This window comes from Camelus bactrianus, chromosome 15, assembly GCF_048773025.1.
Source record: "Camelus bactrianus isolate YW-2024 breed Bactrian camel chromosome 15, ASM4877302v1, whole genome shotgun sequence".
Lineage (NCBI taxonomy): Eukaryota > Metazoa > Chordata > Mammalia > Artiodactyla > Camelidae > Camelus > Camelus bactrianus.
In genome coordinates this window covers 63645130-63670132 of record NC_133553.1, presented here as the reverse complement: position 1 = coordinate 63670132, position 25003 = coordinate 63645130, and the positions used below count along the sequence as shown (strand labels likewise).

The 25003-nt window shown below is 42.1% G+C and overlaps 1 protein-coding gene across 3 annotated transcripts in view; it reads left to right on the top strand.

The window, feature by feature from the left end:
* The window catches only part of AAK1 (AP2 associated kinase 1), a 147546-nt gene extending 123876 nt beyond the window's left edge, over positions 1-23670 (top strand). The window contains exons 18-22 of one of the 3 annotated variants that reach the window (XM_074341268.1): positions 1899-2000; positions 3061-3162; positions 4483-4674; positions 6288-6398; positions 16690-23670. In XM_074341268.1, coding sequence (XP_074197369.1) covers positions 1899-2000; positions 3061-3162; positions 4483-4674; positions 6288-6398; positions 16690-17819 — 1637 coding nt within the window. In that variant the 3' untranslated portion in view covers positions 17820-23670. Of the gene's footprint in view, positions 1-1898; positions 2001-3060; positions 3163-4482; positions 4675-6287; positions 6399-7380; positions 15468-16689 lie in introns of those variants that run through there. The other 2 variants (XM_074341270.1, XM_074341269.1) reach the window with 2 other exon arrangements.
* The last annotated feature ends 1333 nt before the right edge of the window (positions 23671-25003 follow it).

The window sequence follows — 25003 nt, the reverse complement described above, 5'->3', positions numbered from 1 at the left end:
ATTTTTACTTTTCATCCAGAGCTTCACAAGACTGCAAATATCTGAGTGCTAAAAAGTAAAAGAAGCAGATAATTACCTTTTTTTCTAAGTGAAAGGAGCTTTTTAGTAGGGAATAAAGCAAAAACTAGTATTCAAAATAATGAAAAATTTGATTTGGGGGGAAAACCATTAATTAATCAAGATCAATGCTAATGTCATCACACTTGTCTACTTGGTTAGTACTTCGGGTTTTTTCCCCTGCTGTTAAGAGGCTGTTTGCTTTCTTCCTTTCTAACTTCAATATAAATCAAGTATAAATGAGAAATGTAGTGTATTGTTATTTAATTCAAAGATATCTGCATGTTTTATACTCCAAAGGTGGTAAATTGGTTTCACATATAAAAATATCTTCTCTGTAGTGTGATAATTATATCAAAGCAAATTATCTTGCCAAGACACTAAAATCTATTGTTTCATCTGTGTAGTTATAGATCACCTACAATTTTATTACAGATCACCTAAAATTTTATTTCTATCCCTGGATGAATTTCAATTTCATCTTTGCTGATCTTGGTTCCTGGCAGCCCAAAAGAATACAGATTCATTAAAATGTTATATACACATACTTGAACTTTAAATCACTTCATTTTTTTCAAACATTTTCATTTTAGTTTTCTCTTAATGGCAGTTTATTTCTGTGCTAGAAAAAAACATTGTTGACAGGCCTTTAACTAGGCAGATTATAAAATTTATGTGGCCTCAGTCTCTTTGTAAGTAAGAGGAAGTAAGAGCTCTTAATTGAGTCCATGACTCATTATTTTGTGTCAAGTTAATGCTCAACTTTTAACAGGTTAAAGGTAGAGAGCTGTTGGTGGATTGGGGTAAAGGAATTGTTTGGGAAGGAACCTTAATGTGTATGTGTTGTGACAAATCTGGTGGCTTCTGATGTCCTTTTGTTTCTTAGCCAGAAGACATCAAAAGTAATCTATCTGCAGGCTTACGTGAATTTTGTGAGATTTGACAGTCTATAATGAGTACCAGGAGTGTCACAAGCTCTCAGTTGGAAACAACAGATGATTGTGGAAGTTAACTTAGGTGTGGTTTAATTGCTTCTCTCAGTTGAGTTATAAACCATTTATAAACGCAAGTCAAAAAAAAAAAAAAAAGAGAGAGATTCAAAAGTAAGCCCAGGAAGAGATATGAATACACAAAGACTTATATGCATGTGTTTATGGTAGCTTTGTTTTTAATAGCTAAAAACTGGAAACAACCAAATGTCCATCAACTGGTGAATGAATCAACAAAAATGTAGTAGGTTCATATGATGGAACACAACTCGCAATAAAACAGAACAAACACTGATACATGCCCCAGCATGGAGGCATCTCAGAAGCATTACACTAGGTAAAGGACATCAGAAAAGCCTACATGCTGTGCAGTAAATGCTAGAAAAGGCAAAGCTTTCGGGACAGAAAGCAGATCATTTGTTGCCACGGTCTGGGGGTGAGAGGAAGGCATTGACTAGAAAGGGGCACAGAGGTCCTTTTCTGGATGATGGAAATGGTCTACATCATTAGTTCCATGGTGTTTATGTGTATGTTTGTCAAAATCCATCAAATTGTACACTGAAAACTGGTGACTTTTATTCTGCGTAAACTATACCTCAAATTTAAAAACAAACTCAGGGCCACATCTTGAATGCCTACAAGGTGACTGCTTCATTTGGGAAAATAATCATTTTTAAACCTTGAACTTTGAAAGCCTGTTTTTAACAAGATATTGGCAGTATTCGGTTTTAGGCTGAATCGGTGCAAAATGTTGACCCCTAAGATGTGTTTGCATAGAAAAAGGTAAATGATCAGCTTACTTTAATATCTCATTGCATTTTTGCTTTCTCTTTCCCTCTCTGCCCAACCTAGAAAAACTAATTGAGGGACTCAAATCTCCTGACACTTCTCTTCTGCTCCCCGACCTCTTGCCTATGGCAGATCCTTTTGGTAGCACTTCTGATGCTGTAATTGGTAAAGTCATCATCTCTGTTTCTTCAGTCATGCATGATGTGTGTGTCTGTTTCAAGAATGACAACTGGTTAACAGATCCCTACTGAGTAGCCCTGATGTGGAGCAGAAATGCCACGAGGCTGCCCCGTGTGGGAGTGATGCCTTGTGCTAACCCAGAAGCCAGGGCTAGTTAATCTCCCTTGTTATCACCCCAAACCAAGTGTTTTCTCTGCCTTCCAGCACCACAACCCTGCTATTTATGCCTTTCTTGAAACGCTGAGATTTCCAGAGTGAATTTCTCACGAATGAGGAGGAACGTGGAAAAATTCACATTTCGTTACAAAAACTTCATGAAGAAAGTTGGTTTTGAGCTGGACTCTACCTTTTGCAGATTCTTCTTCAGAAGGGTTCCATGTGTGCCAAGTATCAGTAACCGAGAAAACACTTGGCCCACGGTGAAACCCCATGAGTAGAATCCAGGGCCAAGGGCTTGATCTGCTCGCTTTCACATTTTCTCGTGCCCCAACCACAAGGCAGGCAAGACATACAAAATGTCCAGGGCCCCTTGTACTCCAGGGGCACAAAGTCCCAGAGCTCAGAAATGCCATGACCCTACAGAGACTTGGGCCTCCAGCTGGGGGGTGTCATGCAGCAAAGGATATCTCCAGCTACATCATGGCATGGGATTTGAGATGCACTAGTGGCCTTTGCAAAGCACAGGGCATCTTTGCTTCCAAATTTATCCCTTATGAAAAGCAAAATTACCAGAAGGTATTGATAGCTGCCTTTGAGCCTTTGTCTTCTGGCATGTAAGAGATCTTGGGTGGTTTGAGGTCTGCATTTGGTTATAAAGACCGAGAATCACCGAGACCAGCCACGGTGGTTAGCCTTGCACGCACATGCTCAGTCAGTGAAACCCAGACACTCAAAGCAGCAGAAAGAAAGCAACTTGCTGCGCTTCCCATCTTGCCTGAGACTGGCATTTTAGCGACACGTAGAAGAAGGTCTTCTTAGAATTGTCCAGAGAACCTTCTGATTCCCCTTCCCTCTCCTCTCCTTTCTTCATGCTCTGTTACAAAAGAAAAAGCTGACGTGGCTGTTGAGAGTCTCATTCCGGGACTGGAGCCCCCGGTGCCCCAGCGCCTCCCATCTCAGACGGAATCCGTGACCTCGAACCGCACAGGTCAGTCAGGACTCTGCAGCTGCAGGGACTGGTCGTTGTGGGGAGCCCTCAGAGTCAGTCTCTCCCCTGGCGGCAGATGGCCCTGGGCTTGTTCCGCAGCCTGGTTACTTCCTCCCAGAGTGATGCTCTGCATTATTATGGCCCCGGCTTCTAGATGTTGAGCGACGTGTTTCCTCGCTCAAGAGCAGAGTACTTTTTGGAGCCATGTTCTTTGTAGAGTGACCCCTGGGCTTTCTTTGGTTATAGCCCTTTATTTGAGATTTTTTCCCCACTGGTGGCGTGTTCCCTCTACCTCCTTAATTAAAGATCTCTGCTGAGCTATAAGGATGCCTGGAACTCCTTCCGGGCGCCGAGCAGTGTTTCCAATCTAACAATGTCAGCGATGTCCGTGGGGGTTCCTGTGATGTATGTTGACATTCTGTTCCCAACACAGAGCTTTAATCATATCAAGGTGATTTACTATTAAATTGTAAGCATAGTTGAAATCTTCCCTGGTTCCCTTACTGCTTTCGCCTTAACTTCAAAGCTGACTCTTAGTAGAATTCCTTAACTGCAGATTCCTTAAATACAGATTGGATAACTTTCATTTTTATTGAGTCCATAATTGCCTAGAAAGTGTCCAGTTTGCTAACTTGCAACAGAAATAATTAGAAGTCTAGGAAATGTGAGAATAAGCTCATCCAGGTTGGAAAAAAAAAATTAGCATAGAAGACAGTATGGTTCTTTTACCTTGTGCTTACTTTGTTCTTTTCTCCTAGAAAACTTCCCCAGAAAACAGTTCATATGTTAAAATACTTCAACTCTAATTTTGTCTTCCTTCTGTTCCTTCATCATGTGTTCAAAGGAGCAACTCAAATTTAAGGAATACCAATTATTAAAGAATACCAATAAGAGGCAATATCATTCTATTTTGGATGGGGATCTGGAAGGAACTGCTCAATCATGCCATATTCTGCTAATAATAAGCCAGGGACAGCCCCCTTCCAGTCAGCCTGGATTCCTCATCCTCTAGTAACTTTTCCTAATGAATGTTTAGTGAAAGTATAAGGGAAACTTTAGTTGCAAAGTCCTCTTTCCCAAATGGCCTTTGCTGAGAATTGGATTACCAGTTTTATTGGCATCCAAATCACTTACTTGCTTAACCAGCACAACCTCTGAGCAAAAAAAAAAAAAAAATCCTTCCGTATTTATATATTACTGTTAAGAGGAATTGAGAAATACATGTTTCTAGAGATGAAAGTCCAGAGTGCGTAAAGTGTTTCTTTTGGTTTTCTTTCTCTCTTTGGCTTGTATGTACGATGTAAATGCGGTAACTGAAAGGCTCAGACCTAATCCCATGCTATTGTTGTGTGTGCCATTTAATGCCGTCACTGACCTGGGATGCTGTCAATTTGGACTCAGATTCTCTCACCGGGGAGGATTCCCTGATTGATTGCTCTCTGCTTTCTAACCCTACTACTGACCTGCTGGAGGAGTTCGCCCCCATAGCGATCTCTGCTCCGGCCCATAAAGGTAAATGCTTTCCTCTTGTCGGGCCCACGGGTATCCTTAGAGGAGAAAAACTGATCCACTCCTGAGAATTTTCCTTAACAAAATTCTTTGCTAATGAAATTTTTTTTAACCCCCTCCTTAAGTAGAAAATGAGCTTGTACTCTTAGCTCCTGGGTTAAAATCCCTCTCGGTAAGAATATTTAATAAGGCTCGGACAACAGATTGCGGAGACAGGGCTTTGGGGCAGTTGCCTGGAGTGCAGACATTCCATGCTTTCTATTAAAGACAGAGCTGCAGACGTCTGCAGGCAGCTCAGGTGGGTGGTTGAGGGGACTGCCCACTAACTGATTCTAATTAGATGCCTGTTGACCTTAGAACTGAAAATTACTTCATTAAATCAGATTTAAAGTTTTTTGATAGTGATTACTACAATAAAGGAAAAGGCACCATTCCTCAAAGGTCAGTCCTCAAAGATTGATCTTGTAAAAGTTTTGAATTTCAGTTAACCTTTGAGTCATGATTAGTTACTGGGTCTCTCTTTCTAAACTACTGTTTTCATTTCTTAGTCTTGGGTTCACTGGTTTGAAATTCTGCTGGACAGAGGTAGCTTGAATTGTGTTCTGTTCAGTGAGTAGTTTGTGAGAGTGACAGGCACTCTGCCTGGCTTACTGTACACAGGCATTCACTAAACTTCTTTCTGTGCTTAGAGGGAAAGAGGTTTTCTGGCTGGAGCAGATATATATACAAAGGAGCAGCTTTAAGTCCTTTCTGAAGGAAATTCAAGCAAGTAGCCTTCCCAAGATGACTAAAAAATAATTAGCCTGTGGTTTGCAACAGTAATAGCTGAGTTTTTGTTTTTACCCTTGACAGCATTAAAATGATTATGTTTTTATAGAGCAGGTAGAGGGAAGTTACCTATTTAGCCAGTTATGTCTGGCAGGAGGGTATCAGCAGCAAAGTGTAATTATAGAGAAGCATCACTTGCAAAATAGGTGTTCAGCTAGTACTTCTTGGAGGAGAGCCTTAATTCGAATGGAGAAGAATTTCTAACAAACTTCTGCTTGGAGTCTCAGTGCATGTGATCTTGTGCCTGAACATTCCTGAGGCATCAGAGTTTGAAAGTCCTTTTTTTCTCCTGATCGCAGAGCAGCGAGTTCTTTCAGAAGTATTTGGTTTGCCTTGTATAAATGGTTACTTCTTAAAGGGTGACTATCTCCCCACTGTCCCTGGTTTTGAGTTTTTCTGAATATTGTTCTTCTGGCCTCTGTTTGCTCAATAAAGAAGAATAAATGACTAAATCCCGTGCTTTTGTGTATTACTGACATTGAAGAGGTCTCTCACAAGAACTGCATTTAATGGCCTTATAATGGTACAGAGAATCCTTTCTGTAACCCTTCGCCCTTCTCATTTTATGAAAGTCTTAATTAACATGGCCAGCTCTAAAGCATTTGTTTTTCTATTTCCCTAAGTTTTCCAGCTTTACTGCTTATATTTCAACTCAGGAAAATAAGCATTTTCACCCTTAAAAACCACAGGGATTGTACAGTTGGGAACTTTGTGCCTCCGATGTGTTCTATCCTTTGCTAATCTCTACCTCTGTTGTTTCTGCTTGTGTACTTGCGTTCTGTATTAAGCTGCAGAAGATAGTAATCTCATCTCAGGTTTTGATGTCCCTGAGGGCTCGGACAAGGTGGCAGAAGATGAGTTTGACCCTATTCCTGTATTGATAACCAAAAATCCACAAGGTAAGAAAGAGAGAATGGGGAAAAGAGCTTGACATCAGCTCTTTTCAAAATAGGAATGTACCTAATCTACAAGGGGGAAAAAGCATCAACATTTAATGAAGGAAAGTGGGGGTAATGGCCATCATTGTGGGCTGGACCAGTGTAGATAGATGGAGATACAGATAAGGATGCTGGTACAGGTTATCCTGGAGCATGACCATGGTGTTTATTTAGAAAGAAGAAAAGTGTCCAGTAGCTTGACTAAAACCTGGTTTTTACAAAGTATCAAGCTAAAAATAAAGTGATCTCCAGTCAGTGGAAACCTGAAGGTGTATATCAAAAAAAAAAAAAAGCACTAAACATTTCTAAATCATGATTAGAACAATCTATTCTTGATTATTCATTTTTTATTCATGATTTAGAACAATAAATATTCTTCCCAAAGAGATGAACAGTGGCGCTTTGATACCATTTGCATCTTTAGGACATTTGTGGAACATCCTTTTTCCTCTTTGATGGATTGAAATCATTTGAAGATGCCATAAAAACGCTGAATTGCCATAGGACCAGCTATTTTTAGAGCATGTTTTATGCAGTAATCTTAATAACTAAGTCCTCCCCAAATAAAACGTTACTGATTTTTATCTTATGAGGGAGATGAGTTGATATTACCAGGAAGTTAGCACACAGCCAGCAGTTCTCAGACAACATAGATACTCATTTGAAGACAGCATCCTCTTTGCAAGGTCTGCCTGGAGTCGGTGTAGAGCCGGTGCCTGAAACTCTTGGTGGGAGGTGGTGGACAGCTAATTGACATGTTTTCAAAATTAACATGTAAAAGTTTGCAAGTGTAAACTTAACATGTGAGAGTTTGCAAGTGCAAACTGTTGCTCCTCTAGGGTTTTTTGTTTTGTTTTGTTTTGTTTTCTCCTTTGTTTTGCTCTGCACATCTAAACCTTAACCCTCTGTGTTTTGTACTGAACTCCTATCTCTCCACTTCCAGGTGGGCACTCTAGAAACAGCAGTGGGAGCTCTGAGTCCAGTCTTCCCAACCTAGCCAGGTCTCTCCTGCTGGTGGACCAGCTCATAGACCTGTAGCCGTGACCCAGTAGCAGATGCTGTTCCGTAACCTTCCTGCCGTAATACACGTTTTCATTACGGAGTTATAAGAAAATGATTTTTTTTTTTTAATCTGCAAATCAGGGGCCCTCTAGCCCTAACCTCCTACCCCTTGCCTTCTCCTATAGAAATGATAAGGAAAGAAAATCACTTTGGCCCTCCAGATAGTCCTTGGTTTGCTGTGTTTTCTCATTACCCTCCTTCAATAGCATTAGCTTAAATCAAATGCTAGATGCCATGAGCTTCACCTCTGCTGGAACCAACTCCACCAAAAGCTTCACTGTAATTGAAACTAGTGAACTGACACCTTTGTCTCATTCTTGCTAGGAATGGCCCTACCACATCAATCCTCCCCAACCCCTGTCTCCTTTGGCCAGATGCTGAATGTGTTTCTCTGTTTTTGCTTTTTATCCTGCTGCATTATCATGAGGACATGGCTTCTTCGGTTGGTCTAGGCAGTCCCCTGGAGATGGGTGTGTGGTTTAAGACAGGGTAAAACTGCCCGATGGTCTGTGTTTGAGAAGAGAAACTGAGCCCAGCTCTAGCCAACCAGCTTTGACCTTGTTTGACCATAGACTTAGCCAAGGGATTTTCCACCCCATGCAACTGCCCAGCATCCGTCCAGCATTCTGGCTTCCATTGAACCGTGATTTCTCAGATCTGGAGACGTGACTGCAAGTACTTGAGATCCTTGGATAAAATGTGTACAGTATATAAATCCCAAGTATTGCCATTCCTTTTCGTGTCACCTGTCCCAAGCCAGGATCTCAGAATTAGACCAAAACAAGACAATGGTGGTAACATGATACCTTTTACTCTAAGACTTTTCACTGGGGGGTGGATGGGGGAGGGGAAGGAATTGTAGCAGAAACAGATGTATTTTTCTTGTGATTTTTATTTTGAATCAAATATTGTAAATTGTGTATAAATGAAGACGCTGAATAGTTCTGTTTCCACTTGGCGTTTCAAGTCCGATATCAGGTGTCTGTACAGGGTTTTGATCTCTTTCCCTTGTATAACTAACTACACAGCCATCCTGCGGTGTAACATATGGAATCATTTTGAGTAGACTTGTGTGTTGCTCTAAGCTTTCAGCAGGTCCTCTGTCTTTGTAGAATAAGCATGTTGTTTATTTTCAGATAATCAGAAATAAGTATACTGGCAAGCTAGGCACCATTTGACTCTGGCTACTTACCTTTCTTTCTCTCTAATGTTTAAATTGAAGGATGCAGCCAATGAAATACGTTCAGTTGGCTTTCCTTGGCTTCCTAGATGAAAAACAAAACAAAGCGTAGTTCCTCACTAACCTTAGAATATTGTTCGTAAAATAAATAAAGGCCCCTTCACTGACGTGACAACATGCCTCATGGTTACCCTCTGTATATGTCCTTACTCACTGAAGTATATATATTTTTTCCATACGTGCAAAGTTGTTTTATAAAGCCGCCCTTTTGAAAAAGAGGTGGGCACAGAGAACCCATTTGGGTCTCTTCCTCGAGTGCCATTTTCCATGATCAGAAGGGAAACTCTTAGTTGATCACATGTGTCCCAGTAAAAGTCCAAGTCCATTTGCTCATTTCCCTATCTGGTACTTGCGTTTCTTCTTCCTCACGTTTGCACTTTAAGGGGGAAAAAAAAAAGAAAGCTGAACGGCGGCAACAGCTTATGAACTGCTGTGCTTTGGAGGTCAAGCTTTGACCCCAGCCATGTGAGAGCAGCCTTTGAAAAGCATCAGAGGAAAAGTCTGAACCCTTCAGCCTTCCTCCTGACTTTAAGTACTTCCGTGCTGGCTGAAACTAGATGCAGTAAGTAAAGGTCTCTCTTAGGATAATGGATTATTTCCAGAATTGAGGGAGGCACCGCCTTCCTGCTGAAGAGTGAAAAAAAGCTATCCTGGAAGAGCTCTCCGTGATTAGATAGCGGTGAAAGTGGAACTTGGTTTGCCCCTTTATGGACAGGAATGTTACTGACGATCAAAACTGTCTTCTTTTTCCTGGACATAGAAAGAATGTATAAGCTAATGAAGGAGATGTTTATTTTTAAATAAGAATAATGTTTTATGCCTATGTTTTCCAATTTGATTTTTTTTCCATACATACATGTTAGAAATATAACGAAACGTCTATAGTTTGTCAACTTAACTGAAACCGTGAAGAGTACAGTTTAGAAATTCGGTAAGTGTCTCTAAATTGTTCCGTTTCATGTATTATCCGTAATCACAGTGAAATATATTATCTAGTCATCTGGCTGAATAGAGCTTAATGGAGAATGTTAATGAAGATGAAAAGACTAGAAGCCAGAGAGACTGGATGGAGGAAGCCTGAGGGAGATAATGACATGAAGTTATCTTGGGTTTATTCTTTAGGAGTAGGGTTTCAAAGGGGAGAACTGCTCTTCTGTTAAGGAACACGTGTGAGTGACGTGGTAAACAGGGCCTCCCTTAGTTTTTAGCATCACCTCTGAGCTAAAAGGGTTTATTTGAGATGCGTATCATGTGCTAATAATTGACAGACCTTTGAAACTGTAGACTGAGCTACAAGAGGGACCTTAGAGACCATCCTCTGGTCCATCCACTTCGTTTCCCAGGTCAGGGACCGGGCGCAGGTGGTGGGAGAAGAGGCCTGGGCAGGAGGACAGCACCCCCCCCCCCCGCCCCCGGGAGCTCCTCCTGCTTTTTGAGTCCCTGGCCGAGTTGCCTTCAGCAGGGGCGTCACTCCTGAGAGCTGCCATTCCTCACTCAATACCGTGATGGGTTTGGACTAGACGGTTTTTAAGATTATAGAATTCTGTGGTTCTAGGTATATATTAGTGTGGTTTGGGAAGACGATGAAGGATTTATATAATCCTGATGTTCTTCAGTTATCTTCTGTAGCTCTTACGATTCCTGCAGCAGTATTTACATTTTAGACAATTATAATGGACTTTTGCTAACCTGGATGGCTCTCTCTCCTGGTTATCTGAATGGATACATAAATCATCACAGAGCCTGGGGCATCGATTTTCCTTTTTTTAATATCACACACACGTCTCCCTAATCCAATAAAACAGTGTCAGAAGATTTCAGTTCTTTTAAATTATATAATCAACGATCTGCCATTTTAAAATGGACAAAGCGTATGTTTCTGATTTGCTTTTATTCCAAATGTGCAAAAGTAATAACTGTACCAGAAAACATTACAGATTGGGCTTTTTTTTTCCCTTTACAGCATTCAAATAACTAGACACCAAATTCAAGTCCTTGTGTTTTTAAAAACAGGCTTCAGAGGAGATAAGGTTTAAATGGACACTTCTACTAAATATCACTGTCATTAATGATTTCTTTAGCAGACATATCAGAATTCTGAGGATTGTTCCCTTCAAAGGCATCTGGTTTTACTTGGGAAGCTAATAGTTATTCTAACGATGCTGCCACCATTTATGTTACTAACATAACATAACATGAAGCTCCTCTCCCTAAAAATACAATCAAGGAAGGTAATAAAATATAGGAAAATCAGTTGTATTATTATATAATTAGTATCATTTTCAGCATCTGAAAGTGTGCGGATCTTTTTCTACCACTCTTGGTTTTGAGTAACATTTCCAAAAAGCTAAATCACTCCCCTAAGATGAAGAGTGGTTACTGTTGAAGAGAGTAAGAAAAGTAATCCACAGAAAATTCCCAGAGAGGACCGTATAATGGAATGCAACAATAATCAGTCTTAATTTCTGTAATACTCTGAATAAGGGAACTTGTGTGATTCCGCCTGTCTTTAGTATGGTTTAGAAAATCGAAAGATACGGGTTTTAAAATACCTCTGAAAGAGATTGTCACTTTGTTCTGAGTCATTTGATACTGGGCTTGGCTCTTCCCACAGGAGAATTATAGAACTCGTATTGCTAATAATTATAGGGGAACAAACCCAGGAAAAGAGCCTCTTTTTCTCAAGATGAAATATTAGTTTTGTTTCTAATCCTTTTTTCCTGCTCCCCTGACAGATAAATGATCACTTTGATTCAGACCAACACAACCTTCCCCCCGGGTCAGGAGCAGTTCTGCCTTCAGCAGTGCTGTGGGAGCGAGGGGACCTTTGGGGTGGACCAGAGGTATGAAGGCGGATGAGTTCAGCTCAACAGATGCCCGCCCTAGACACCTTGAGCCAAAATAAAGTCTCCTGTGCTGACGTGTGTCTGTATTTCCAGGAGTCTTCAACTTTCTCAGTCTATAAAATTATCAGTGTCTGTAGCCATGAACTTAGGGTTTAGGGATACAAATGACAGGATTGCCCGAAGTATTAAATTAAGCAAACTAGAGTCTGCCAGGCAGAACAGAAAAACTAACAGAGGGGTATTTAAAATGGTGTCTTTACCGAAACACTCCAGATATTACAAAGCTATCTTTTATTCCTCTCAAAAGACTGTAATTTCACCAACACGAAGTTAGCCATTTCCTTTTCCCTGTTCCCAGATGTTCCCAAAGTTGGGTGTGCTTGGGTTTCTGGAGTCAGAATGAATCCCAGATGGCCTCCATTGCAAATAATCTGTAACAAGATACTGTTCCATTACTCCTGGGTTCCCTTTCGCTCTGCTGGGGAAGAGAGGTCCTTTGGATAATGTTAACCTATGCAAAATTACCAAATGGTGGTCGTTGCTAGAATGGAAGAGATGTTCTTGGTTCCCATGTTGCTGTGGTGTCCTCAGTTTACTCTTTTCCTCTGAGTATTTCTCCTCTGCCCTGTTGCACACCCCTTGTCACATGGCTGTGTATTTACCACAGGTCTTTATCCTGTCCTCCCCAAGAAGACAAAGCAAACAGAGGTACACGAAAGCTATCTTATGCAGTAAAAATGTGAAATTTGAACATTGCTACACAAGTATTGTATTAAAAAAAAAAAACAAGGCTGTAAACAAATTTCTTATGTAAACATACAGGAAAATAAAGACTTTTATCTGTTCAAACGGGAGCATGATGTTCAGAGATATAAATAATTTAAAATAGCTGCTGTTCTCCTGATCTGAAAACCCACTTCTGCAAAAGGGGTTGAAACACACTGTTGAGTGACAGGAGGTACCTGAGCACAAGGGAAGGGCAGATACACATGAGAGACTCACCGGGGGGGGGGGGGGGGTGTCGTTTTAATGAGTCCTGGCTACGGTGGCTTCACCCTGCAGTCAGGGAGAGTAAAACGCCAGTGAGCCTGCATCTGCTACGACCAGGCATGGAGCTGTAAAAGGCCGCACAGACTTGCAGCTACCTTTCTCTAATTTAATCTTTAATATACCCAGGCCAATTTAATTAAACATTTATATGTTGGCAACAGCACTTTTATGCCCAGGGAGAAATAGCTCCCATTTAATTGCTCCATTGGCTTGAGACGCACAGCCTCACCAGGCAGAGTTGGTTCCCATCAAATCCCTTATTTCCGCAGTCGTGGGTTTTAACGCAACCACACAACACACGGTAGAACCGAATGCTTAATTTTATCATCTAAGCAAAAGGTCTTGGGAATTATTAGTTTGATGTACATCCCCTGATTTGGCTCTTGAGAGTATGGGTTTCAATTGGTGCTGCATTTCTGAAGTTCTGGTCGAGGGATATTTTGCTTTCTATTTGCTAATCAACCGGATGAGAAGGTTTCCCAATACTCCCAAATCCTCATTTTCAGTTTTTGGCAAGAATTGTGTCTTTGATACCCGCTTTAACTATTTCATTTTATAGGATGGGAGAAGGTAAAATTCTGGTCGCACATGATACAGCGCACTAAGGAATACCCAGCCGGAAATTTGAGTCTTCAGATTTTGGTTTTTTCAGAAAGCACTCTGATGGCCCTCATCAGATAAAAATTTCTATTCCAAATCATTCAGCACTTTGGGTTTCTTTGCAAATTAATAGGGACGTGGTGAGGACGGTTGCCAAATCATCAAATATTTTGGGGGATGCCTTTCCTTACCTCTGAAGCATATAAGCTCTTATTAAATCGACATGATCTGGAGTCTCAAAGCAGTTATCCCTACTGTTGTATCGAAAAGTGCACTTACCCTTAACCTGGCACACAGTCATGCATCAGAGCAAGAAAAAGAAGTGTGTTTTGACTTCTTGCTTAATTTAACGTGCTAAACCAAAATAAAAAGGGACACGACTTGATTTAAGGGAATTAGAACAAAATGCTGTATCTTAAGCTTCATGATAAGGAAGACCATGACGCTGTGAGGCCAGATCTTGGGTTTAAGCCCCCCCTCCCCATAAACCCTCCTCCCCCAACCCCCACCCCTCCAAAGAAACTGGCTAGCTTTATTGAGTTCTGTGGTCACCGGGCATCTGCTATGCATGCCATTGGTTTCCAAAGGAACTGGGCCAAGGCACTGAGGTTAAATTAGTGCAAATCTTTCATTGCTAGTAGGCAGACTGCTTCAAATATGTTTTTCTGACAGCACAAGGCTGTCTTCACATACAGGGACTGTTCACCTTGGAAACACATGCTTTTCCCTCCCTACAAGAACACATTCACAGTCCAAAAAAAACCCTCTAACTACCAACAGGTTTAGTGTTTAGAATCACTCCTTCTCTTGACTACTTTGTTTCTTGTATGAACACCACCAAAGGAGTGTGGAGTCTGCGCTCCCGACGCCCACCATATTTCCTGGGTCTCCGGCCCGCCAGGCCTGGAGAGCGACAAAGGGTGGTGGCTCTCAGCCTTGGTCACATTCGCACCTTCTCTAAAAAGAATGGAAAGGTTAAGACACTTGGCCTTCTCGAGAGAATCCTTTAAATGTACTTGTCTAATCCCATGAAGCAAATTCATGTTGAGAGATAGGAAATAGGACTGGCCTGGTTTTGCACAACTGGAGACTAGTTCTCCCTTCCAACTTGATGTTACAATGTTGGTGTGACTATGTTTGTAAATTTTTTTAAGTTGTTGGAAATAGAGGTGTGATTTTTCCAGTTATTCGCCATGAAGGTCACAGAGTATGCTCTGAGTTGGCAGATTTACAGGTGACTTGAGGTTAGGAATGTCCTTCCAACCTGTCCCGGACATGGGCACCTCTCCTTGGTACTTTACAGTTTTCAAAATGTAATCTAACACCGCAGGCATATAAAAGGCCCCTCGTTCTGTAGGTGGCTACTTTTTAGAGGTCTGTGCACACAATTTGACTGGACTAAATTTAATATTAATTTCCCCAACACACTAACTCCACTCAAACTAGTGTTCGTTTTCATTATTGGTCCATAAGGTGCCAGAGTTGGTCATTGGCTTGACTAAATTTACCAGTTTTTTTCTTGAGAGATAGTTTGCTCTCCCATAGAACCAGCTTAAGAACATCAACTTTTAGGGTGGTTTTGGAAGATGAGAAGTTGTGCCTTAGTTTTGGGAACTGAAAACTTTGGCTGATACTATGTTAGAAAGTGGTTCAGGGAGTTTGGGGGGACCTTTTGTACCACTTTGCTCAGCAAATCTTATTTTGGAAAACTTCTCTGTCCCCCCTTTTATTTGAAATCATCTGGGAATCACTGTGACAGATCTAGTATCAACATGCTTGCCTGAGAGATTAGGATTCTGACTTTCCACATAAATTGCAAGGGAGAAGGTGTCCCATTTAAATTCCTGTCCCCTGACTAACACTTTCCTATCACCATGTAGGTGCACATATTAAAGTTATAATGCAAGGAAAAATACTATTCAGAAAGCCATTTGGCACCAGTACAGAATTTAACTTAAATACTCTGTAATTTAGAATTCACCAATACATTCAAACTTTTGGAAAGGAAAATAAAAAATGGGGGTGGGAGATCCCACCTCTTTTTGTTTATGAAAACAACACTTAAGGTCAGAACTGTTTAAGAAGATGCACTGCTCACAAGTTACAGGATTCAAAGAAACAGAATATTTTTGTACAGTATCTTCTAAAATGTTCAGACCTCACTCTACATCTCTTGACAATGTAATGTCTCCTAAGTAACTGGGTTCCCAATAAATTGATTTTGATGCCGCTTTTGCTGTGTTCTGTGTGCTTAATTCAAGCAGAAACTCTAGCAGAGGAAGATTGTTAGAAGTTTCTACTAGCTTATGGTTTGCAGGGGAGAGGGTAATGGGGGGAGGGAAGGATTGAATTACTTCTGTGCCGAGGTTCTGGGTCATCTGTAGCATCCAAATCATTGTCGCTACAATGTTCTGCCCCTGGGTGGGTTGGGAAACCCATGATGAAATGATACCTGTACCCCCAACCACCCTTTTTTCTGGATTCTTCTTGCTTAGTTACATATGCCTTTTTCCTGCCCTCTTGCTAACATGTGCCCAATGACATACTTCTAACCTGCTAATATTTCTTGGAAGGTAAGCTCTCTTGCATTCTGATAATTGTCTCTTTGATTTTCAAAGCCAGAGCACCCTGAGGCACCTCTACCTAGATAGACATAGAGCAGTATATTAGAGTTTGCAAATACTTCTGTAATTACCCGTGCGTTTTACTCCTTCTGCTTAAAGAACTTTATGATGGATTCATTTAAGCAGAGGAGATCTTTGCTGACTGAGAAGACTGAAAACAAAACTCCAGGGCAACTCCAGCTGAAGGTGATTTATTTAGTATAATTTTGATGATGCCTCTTCCCCTTAGAAAGTGCCTTCAGTGTTCGTATTTGGGGCACTCTTCGCTCTTGAGTAGTGCTCATGATGTAAATCATCAAATAATTCTGTATTTTTCAAGCAGTCGTGTTCTGCCCCTTTGGGCAGAGGGTGGCGGGGAGGTCCTGTCCTCAGATCCAGGCAGTATAGAGTAGGGGACCACGTGTCAGATCTGAGCTGAGTTTGCCCCCAGACAGCATTTCTGCATAATCCACAGCTGTCATGGTACATGTGGAGATGAGTGACTGGGCGTGTTCGCATCCTGTCCTGAGCCAGCGCCAGGTAGAGCAGGTGTCCGTGCCTGGCCCCGCGCGTAGGAGCCTCGCGTAGTGCCGCTGAATGTCTGTGTGCCCCACATCTTCATCTTTCCTGCACCTTGTGTTCATCATGTTCCGAAATGTGAGACAGTGGTTGGTTGTGTTCCACTCTGTGTGCCGTTTCCTTGCCTGACCTGTCTGTTTCTGTTTTTCCCTTTTCCATTTTCAACATCTATTATTTGGTCGCACGATGTTTCTGCCGCGGGCCGACCCTTAAATGTTCCAAGGCGAGTGGAGTGGACCCATGCATTAATTCTGCCTCTTGTGCTTTTCTAGGTCTCCAGAGAGAGCCCAACCCCTGTCCTGTAATAAGTGTAGAGCACTTTAAAGAGTCAACGGGTGTGAAAGGCCTTCCCCTGTATGCAGACCCCTCCAGAGTTCCTGGCACGAAAACTCAGAACAATTTAGAATCTGACTACTTGGCCCGAGATGGTCCCTCAAGCAACAGCTCGTTCCACAGCAGTGAAGAGGAAGGGACTGACGTCGAGGGGGACATGCTGGACTGCAGTGGGTCGCGACCCCTCCTCATGGAGTCCGAAGAGGAGGAGGAGAGCTGCAGGCCCCCCCAGGGGAAGCTGGGAGGAGCCGTGCCCTTCGCCCAGCCGGAGGTCTCCACCCAGCAAGCCGAGGCCGTGCCAGGGGGAAGAAAGAACCAGTTCCAAGCCCTCACGCAACCAGCCGCCGATGGTCTCGGGGAGCCAGACGTTTTCGCCACTGCCCCCTTCCGGAGCTCCCGGGTTCCCGCTGATGACACGGACATTTTCACCAAAGCCCCGTTCGTCTCCAAGGGCAGCGTGGCTCCTTCCCAGCCAGAGGAGGCAGACGTGTTCTTGAGAGCTCCTTTTACCAAGAAGAAAAGCGTGGAGGAGTTAACGGTGGCCCCGAGCCCCTCCCAGGAGTCGCCGGCGCAGGCCAGCCTCCTCGGTCAGACCGACGACCTGCCTCTGCTCCCGGGCCTTGATCGAGCCGTGTACCCCTCTGTCCGAGCTCAGTATTCCAGGGCTGGTTTTGCCCAGCCGTCTAACCTCCCCTCCCATTCTGCGCAAGCAGCAGACCATCTTGAGAGCATTGCTCCCAGGGGCTCTTCCCTGGAATCTGGGGCCCATCCTAATGACAGAAACAAAGGACCTCAGCCCCAGAAAGAAGCTGTCTCAGGCCCCACGGCTGGCAAACCATTCCGCCCCCAGTCTTTATCCAAATATTCCCGTCACTATAGCCCGGAAGACGAGCCAAGTCCAGAAGCCCGGCCCATTGCTGCCTACAAAATTGTTTCTCACACCAATAAGCAGTCGATCGCTGGCTCTGTTTCCATCACATCCCTTTCCTCCAGGACTACGGAGCTGCCAGCTGCTGATCCTTTTGCCTTAGCACCCTTTCCTTCAAAATCAGGCAAGCAGAAACCTTAGGAGCCATACCTGAGCCTTAGGCCCCTGTCTCTACCCCACCCTCTGCACCCCCCATCACTCCGGGCTGAGCCTTCCTGGGAAGAAATGTATCAAGTGCGATGTGACCTTTCAGTTCCATGAGTCAGAGCAGAACTTCTTCAGTCAGCAAACTCAACTGAGGTGATACTAAGTTGAAACTCCTTTAAGTTACGCTCATTTCTTTGGTTTATAGTGATTTCTAGACTGTCAGGCATTTCTAGCTCCACCCAGAACTCTGCTTTTTTTTTTTTTTTTTTTTTTTTTTGGTTTGCCCAGAAACAGTTTAAGTCTAGAACTACTTCCCAGTAAATCGAGAGATAACTTCCCAAAGGGGCCATGTTATTGCTAGTTCTATTCCTGTAGGTCCTGTTCTGAGTCTTGTCTGTTAAGGAATCAAGGAGAGTCCCTCCAGGACTTGATTTCATACTCCTGACAAGGGTATATTTCAGGAAGGACATGCAAGATCAAAATTCCACACGTCAAAAGGAAGTGTAACCCTGCAGATGCTGATCATTCCCGTAAAAGCAGCAGCTCTGGAAAGATTCTCTGGATCTGTTTCTGAGTCCGTGGAAGCCAGGCTGGCCCTCGTGCATGAGTGTGGGTGTGTAATGTGTGTCAGATCCTTTTCTGTGTAGAAGTGCAAACCGATGAGGGATCTGTGCTCGTGTCTAATAGTACTGAACCATCCTCATGGGCACACTTCTCAAATCCGTATGTGTGCGCATGTCTGTGTGCACAGGAAGCACCTTCCCTTTAGGGAAGTCCTGTCCCACCAGGCAAACCTCCACAGTCACTCATTTACTGGTATTTGTCTCCTGATCTAACTGACTTGAACCCTGTTTTTTTAAGTTCTTTTCTCATGGCAAATTTGAATTCATTGGAATGTGTGGGAAAATTCTGCTGGAACTGAAGTTTCTAAGTAGCTTTTTTTTTTCTTTCCCCTTCCAGAATTTGCTGTTTGCTATTAACAAATTCCATTTACACAGTCTTGAAAAAGAATTATCCTTATATGGTTTCCCCTCAAAACAACAGAAAAAAGCACCTTGTTACAGTTCCAACCCCTGGGTTTGCGGTCTAAGTAATTTTTAAAAGTACTTAAAAACCTTAGGTCTGAGGACTCCATGCTGTCATTATAAAATTAATTTATCATGAGACTAGACCACCAATTCGATTTTCCTGTTTGTTTTTCCACATCCTTGCCATCTTTCTGTACTGCCTCTTAAGGCAATAGAAATTCAAGACATGTAAGTTTGTCTGTGAGAATGGAAAAGAGCTGAATCAGCTAGCCTTGAAAACCTTTCTATTCTCTCCTTTGATGTTGAAGCAGGTCAGATAGGTGACTGACTTGTGCTTTTGAAATGTCTCCTCTTTCTGGAAAGATCTGACTCATTCTTGGCTGTTTTCATATCCTTTATTAGGAGTGCCTTAAAAGGAAACTTAGGTCTCGATGGGACAATTTTGCTGAAGAAGTTCAACTTAATGTTTCCACTTGAAAGCTTCGTGTGACTTGGAGTAAATGTTAGTGATTTCTCCATTAGCTGGAGAAGTTGGGAGAGTTGCTTACCAAATCAGATTAACGATTTAAGAATTATTGGAAATTCATCCAAGAATGGAGCCTGAATGCCAAACTCGATTGCAGTGAATTAGGTGTCATACTCTTTAAGTCTGAAGTTCAAGGATCTTGGCAGTAAAATATGAACAGAGTCTTTTCAAGACTTTTTCTAATCTAGTCTCCACCCATTTTGTCTGACCAGATTAAAAGGTAAATAACGGGCACTGGACTGGGTCTACCAGCAGTGGTTTTCCAACTGAGGTTCTGGCTGTGCTGGTCCTTCACTTTGGCAGATACTATATGTTCATTCCCAGAGTTGGCTTTTCTCCTGGTGATCATTTCTGAATTTTCTATGTAACAGTGGATGCAGAATCATCTTTCCAGCTGAATGGTTTTGGCTCACGTATATGAAACAGTGCACCCCAAACTCTTCCCTTGGCCATTACCAAGTAAAGCCTTCACGTTCCGGAGCTAAAAGGATAAAGGGAGTATTCAGGGAGAGTCTCACCCCAGAAACTCTTATTAAATTAGAAGGTAATTCTGATTCACTCTTCCAAATAGTCAGCATTGCCTCTGGAACAGCCCTGCAAAATGACTTTCCTTGGGTTATCTGATCAGTCCCTCCTGATCATTTTAGTCATCAAGGTTAAGTCAGTAAAATCATGGTGGCCATTTTAGTTTTCAAGGTAAAACCAGTAAAATCATGGTGATTTTATTATATAATTGAATCAGTTGTCAAGCTGGGCTTGTAAGCCTTTTTTAATGCTCACTGGAGACCTATGATGGGTGGAGACAAAATACCTTTTAAAATAGGAAATGAATATAAACACATGCAAATTACTTTTGTGTTCTTACTGGGTGTTCCATGAAAATTTTTTGACTAAACCCTATAGTCAAATTTAGAATACATTAATAGCTAATAACTAGTGAATTCTGCACTGATCTTCTTGGGATCACATAGGGGAAATGTATCATTTAAAGATAAAATGTTGCCAGAGGCCATCCTGAATCTGGACGTCTGGAAAGTGTAGTTTTAAGGGGATCACGAGTGCTCAGGGTGCTTTGGATTCGTAGCAAATGCATGTTTCCAACAACTACTGCAGCAGGTTAACATTAAAGAGAAAAAACATATAGTCAACAAAATACCACAGTGTTTGTATTAGTTTATGTGTTAACTTGCTTTACACATAAGATACGGAACGCGGGAACCTGTGACCTTTCATTTCAATGGAGCACAATGAGCCAGAATATATTTAGACATAAAGCACTGAACCGTGACATACACTGATGAACTCTTACTAAAGAATCCACAGTAACCGACTAACAGGCACTATTGAATTAATGAAGTTATCTGATGTGTGGTGAAAAATATTCAGCATATCTGTTTCTTGGGCTCACAGCCCTTTGGCTCCAAATCCTTGTTAGATGGGAAAATGGAACGAACAAAATTTGATGCTGAAGCAGTTGCTGGGCAGCACCTGAGGGAATCTAGGTCACAAACTCCATTTCATTTTGGGTCCGCTCATTGTTGACTTGAAAATTCGTATGTGTGGACTGGTATGTATGAATTCACATGCCCACATTAGGTCTGAATTTCACCAGGCAACCAAGATTTCTTTTGAAATTTTCAAGAAAAATACCAGTATCTTATTGATCCATTATCTAGTAAGTTTTTCTTTCTTCTTCTTCTTTTTTTGGAATTTTTTTAAATGGAGGTACTGAGAATTGAACCCGGGACCTCATGCATGCTAAGCATGACCACTGAGCTATACCCAGCCCTGAGTAAGTTTTAGAATACATGTATATCAGTGTTTCCAACTATCTGGTGGACATTTCGCTGGCTCATAAAGTAGCAGATTTCAGTTTTCTTTAAAATAGGTGTAATTACCAGAGTGATCTGACAATAGGCATTCAATCATGCTGTATTTGCTTCTATAACAAGAAGTCATCAAAACGTAGGTTATGTAATATGTATGCATTATGTCAAATAGGAAATTTTATTATATAAGAAACTAGAAAAGGGTGAGATCCAACTCACTTTCCAGCAGGAAGGATACTACTTAAAATGGAAACCCGTAAGTCCCTTGAATAAAGTGTCCTATGTCTTTGGAATTGAAATTGGAGAACACGGGCCAATCAGCTCTGGAATGGCTGCTCGTTACACAGATGCAGTTTTATATGAGGAATTTAGAACCCAGATTATTCGGATGTAAATTATATAGGAGAGCCACTGAAAAGACCACAGCTTCTAAGGGGGCAGGAGTGCCTTATAAATGCCCATCGCTACCCCTGAGTTAACCCTTCAATCCGGCCTTCTGGAGTAAGCATGAAGATTTTAAATGGAATCATGTGATTTAAATTCTTACTTTTCCCAACGACATTGTCAACTACTACTTGTAGTTCGTCTGTGTGTTTGAACCACCAGAACACTTGCAGATGTGTGAAGTTCACTTGAAGGAATTCAAAATGCTTGAAAATAAAAAGTAGTATCTGGTTGGGAATTGTTTTTGTGTTCTTTTGCTCTAGAATAAATGTGCTAGGTTGCTGCTGAAAACAACTAGCTGCTCAGCTTGGATTAGGCATCCACCCTGGCAGTGTCTTGATTTCCAAGATGCCACCTTGCTCTCCGACCTCCTGGTCCTACTGGCCTCATTTTGCACTTTGACCTTTATTATAGGAAACAGGCCTCCCACGTGTGATGCCCAAGATCCCTTCGTTAAAACACTGCCAGACACAGGTCTTCCTGCCTTTTCTCTACCCCTGCAAAGTCTTTCTGGCTCACCTTCCTTCTTCCTGTTCCTGCTTCATTTCCTCACATGACATTCCTCAATTTATGACCATCCCAGTATGGGTAATGAGAAATGTGATTGATCATGTTAATTCGTATTTGCTTCCCTTGTTACTGTCAACAGTTTCTTCTTAAATTTCAGCCTAGCCTGTGATAATCCCACCACACTGGAATAATTCCAAATAAGAATGAAATGGCACATCTTTCCCATTTCTTACAGACTAGAAGGAAGGATGAAGGAAGGTTGGCAGAAGCCCAGCCTCCCCCTATGGAGATGCAACCCAAAGGCCTCAGTGCTCTCCACCTTGACCTGACACAGGCCCGGAGTGCCCCAGAATGCAGGGGCAAGTTCATGTGTGAAGAGACCCTAGACTAGCTGGTAAAAATGGCTAAATGTTAACCAGCCCACTGGTGGCTTAGTCCAGCATCCCTATACCTTGTAATTCCACAAGAAATTTAGTCTGAGCTCAGAAGTGTCGATGTGAGTGACATACTGTTTAGAGTTTACAGTGACAATGTTCTGTTCTTGAAATTAAGTCAATGTTACCCACGTTGCATCAGAATAGAACCACATACACATGTTGGAAGGATCGGTTTGATTCCTTTTGATAAGGAATTGCAGAAATGGTTGTTACCAATGTCCACTGTGAGACTTTGGGAGTGAGAGAAGGTGATACCACCTTCCCACCCTGAAATGGCAAGTCAGTTGTCTTCTCTGAGTCTACCAAGGACTCCTGTTTGACGAGTGTGAGTGGAGTGTGTGCCTGTGTACATGTGTGTGTATCCTCATGCTTTCTGCCGTGGTTTTGAAGACCTCCTAAGGAAGGCATCCAAAGACACTCAGGAGGTGACAGTAGGTATCTAGAGTGAGTAAATCCAGTTCTGTTTGCCTACAACTTTCTGAGTGAGAACTGGAGTTGTTCCAGATGAAGGTGGGAAAACTCAGCCATTGCCTTAGACTCGTTTCCACAGTAAGCATGCTCTTCTCATCCACAAGGATGAGACTCAGTAGGGTTTGACCTGAACCCCTGGCTCGTGTGTGGTATTGGGAGAGCAGTAATGACCAGAACACTACAAGGCCTGCAAGATGTCACTTGGAAAGATGGAACATTTAACGTCATTTGTTAAGGGATAGAAACCAAATAAAGGCCAAGGACCATGAAGAAGAGGTGACCTCCCTCTACTGACTGTATTTTGAGTTGACGGAGGTCGGCCCAGCTGTAAGGAGTATTGAGGTCATCAGACCTCAGAAAACAGTATGTGCATGCAGTCTCAAGGGCTGTGACATGAGAAAGGGAAAAAGACATTTACAGAGTCAATCTTAACAGTTTTTGCAATACCTCTTATTTGCAGATTATTGGATTTATGTTATTGTACCCTTTGTGTGATCTATCTTATGTATCTGATAGTTTTTATGAATTAATTGTTTGAGTTGTAAACTCCTATACACTTTATTAAAATGGACCTAATTAAAATAAATGATTTACACTTTGTATTATTTCTTAAGTCAGATCTTCCTAGAATTAAAGGGCTCCATAAGCACCTTTCACGTAGTACCAAGGTTAGTTCTACATTTTTAAGTATCAGAGAACAACTTTTGGTTGGTTGGTTGATTAGTTGGTTGGTTGGTTTCCCATGCTGGCTTGTTATTTCCTGAGACCTGCTTCTATTCTAGATGTTTGTGGAGGCATAAGAGAAATAATACGAGATAATGGAGCTGGAAGGCTGAGTGGGGAAAACCACACAGCTCCCTGCTATGTAAACTTTCCCGTGAACTTCTAAAGTATGTTACCTGGGTCTGCCCTGCATCAGTATGCAGTCTTAAAAAAAAATCCTTGAGAGGTGGGGTATATAGCTCAAGTGGTGGAGCACATTGCTTAGCTTGCGTGAGGTCCTGGGTTCAATTCCCAGCACCTCCTCTAAAAATAAATAAATAAACTAATTACCTCCCCACCTCAAAAAAAAAAAAAAAAAGAAAAGAAAAAAAAAAGAAAAAAGAAAAAAAAATCCTCGAAGAGAGACCATGAGAAACTAGAGAGAAGTCTTAGGTAGAAAAGGACGATACCTAAGAATTTTAAAATCCATACTGTGGGGGGAAACCCGCCTGCCTATTTCCTTTCCAAATCTGAGAAAAAATAACAGTAATATTTGAGCATGAATGAGCTTGACGTCCCAATTCAGGGAGAACGTAATGAGCTGAGTTCACAGATGTGGTGTTCAAAGAAGATCCAGGGATCCAAAGAGTTTGGGTAGAACATGCATGAGTTAAACCCGAGTTGGCTACTTGTTCTGAAGATTTATTTAAGATGTGATTCATCTGTCTATCTTTAAACATATGCCCTACCTAGTCCTACAATGTGGAGTTCTGTTTCTTTCTATTTCAAGTTATCATTAGCCCAAAGCACAGTCGTCCTTATCTGTGACTCAGACTGCTCTGGGGGAAGCCCGTTCAGATGCATCACTCCCACTGAGATGCAGGATTCAAGAGTGTTCTGCAGAGGTGGACAGAGCTTACCTGTGGTGACTCAGCTCTGCCTTAAACTGCTGGGACAGCCAAAGTTAGAAGCTCCAGCTCCCACGGGGTGGTCTCTGTTTACTTTCACTCTTTGACGACTCAACTGTTACCAGCTCTAAGACTGGTTGATAAGAGACCAGCCAGGGAGGACTTGCCTACATAATAATGCCTCCTCGTCTGGAAACAAGTGGGAGGAACCAGAGTGAGACCGTGGGGACAGCCATGAGCAGATGGTTTAGATCCGTTTCCCTGGATTTGAAGATAAAGATCTCTTCCCTTACATCCTGTATTTTTCCTTGAGTTTGTCTTCC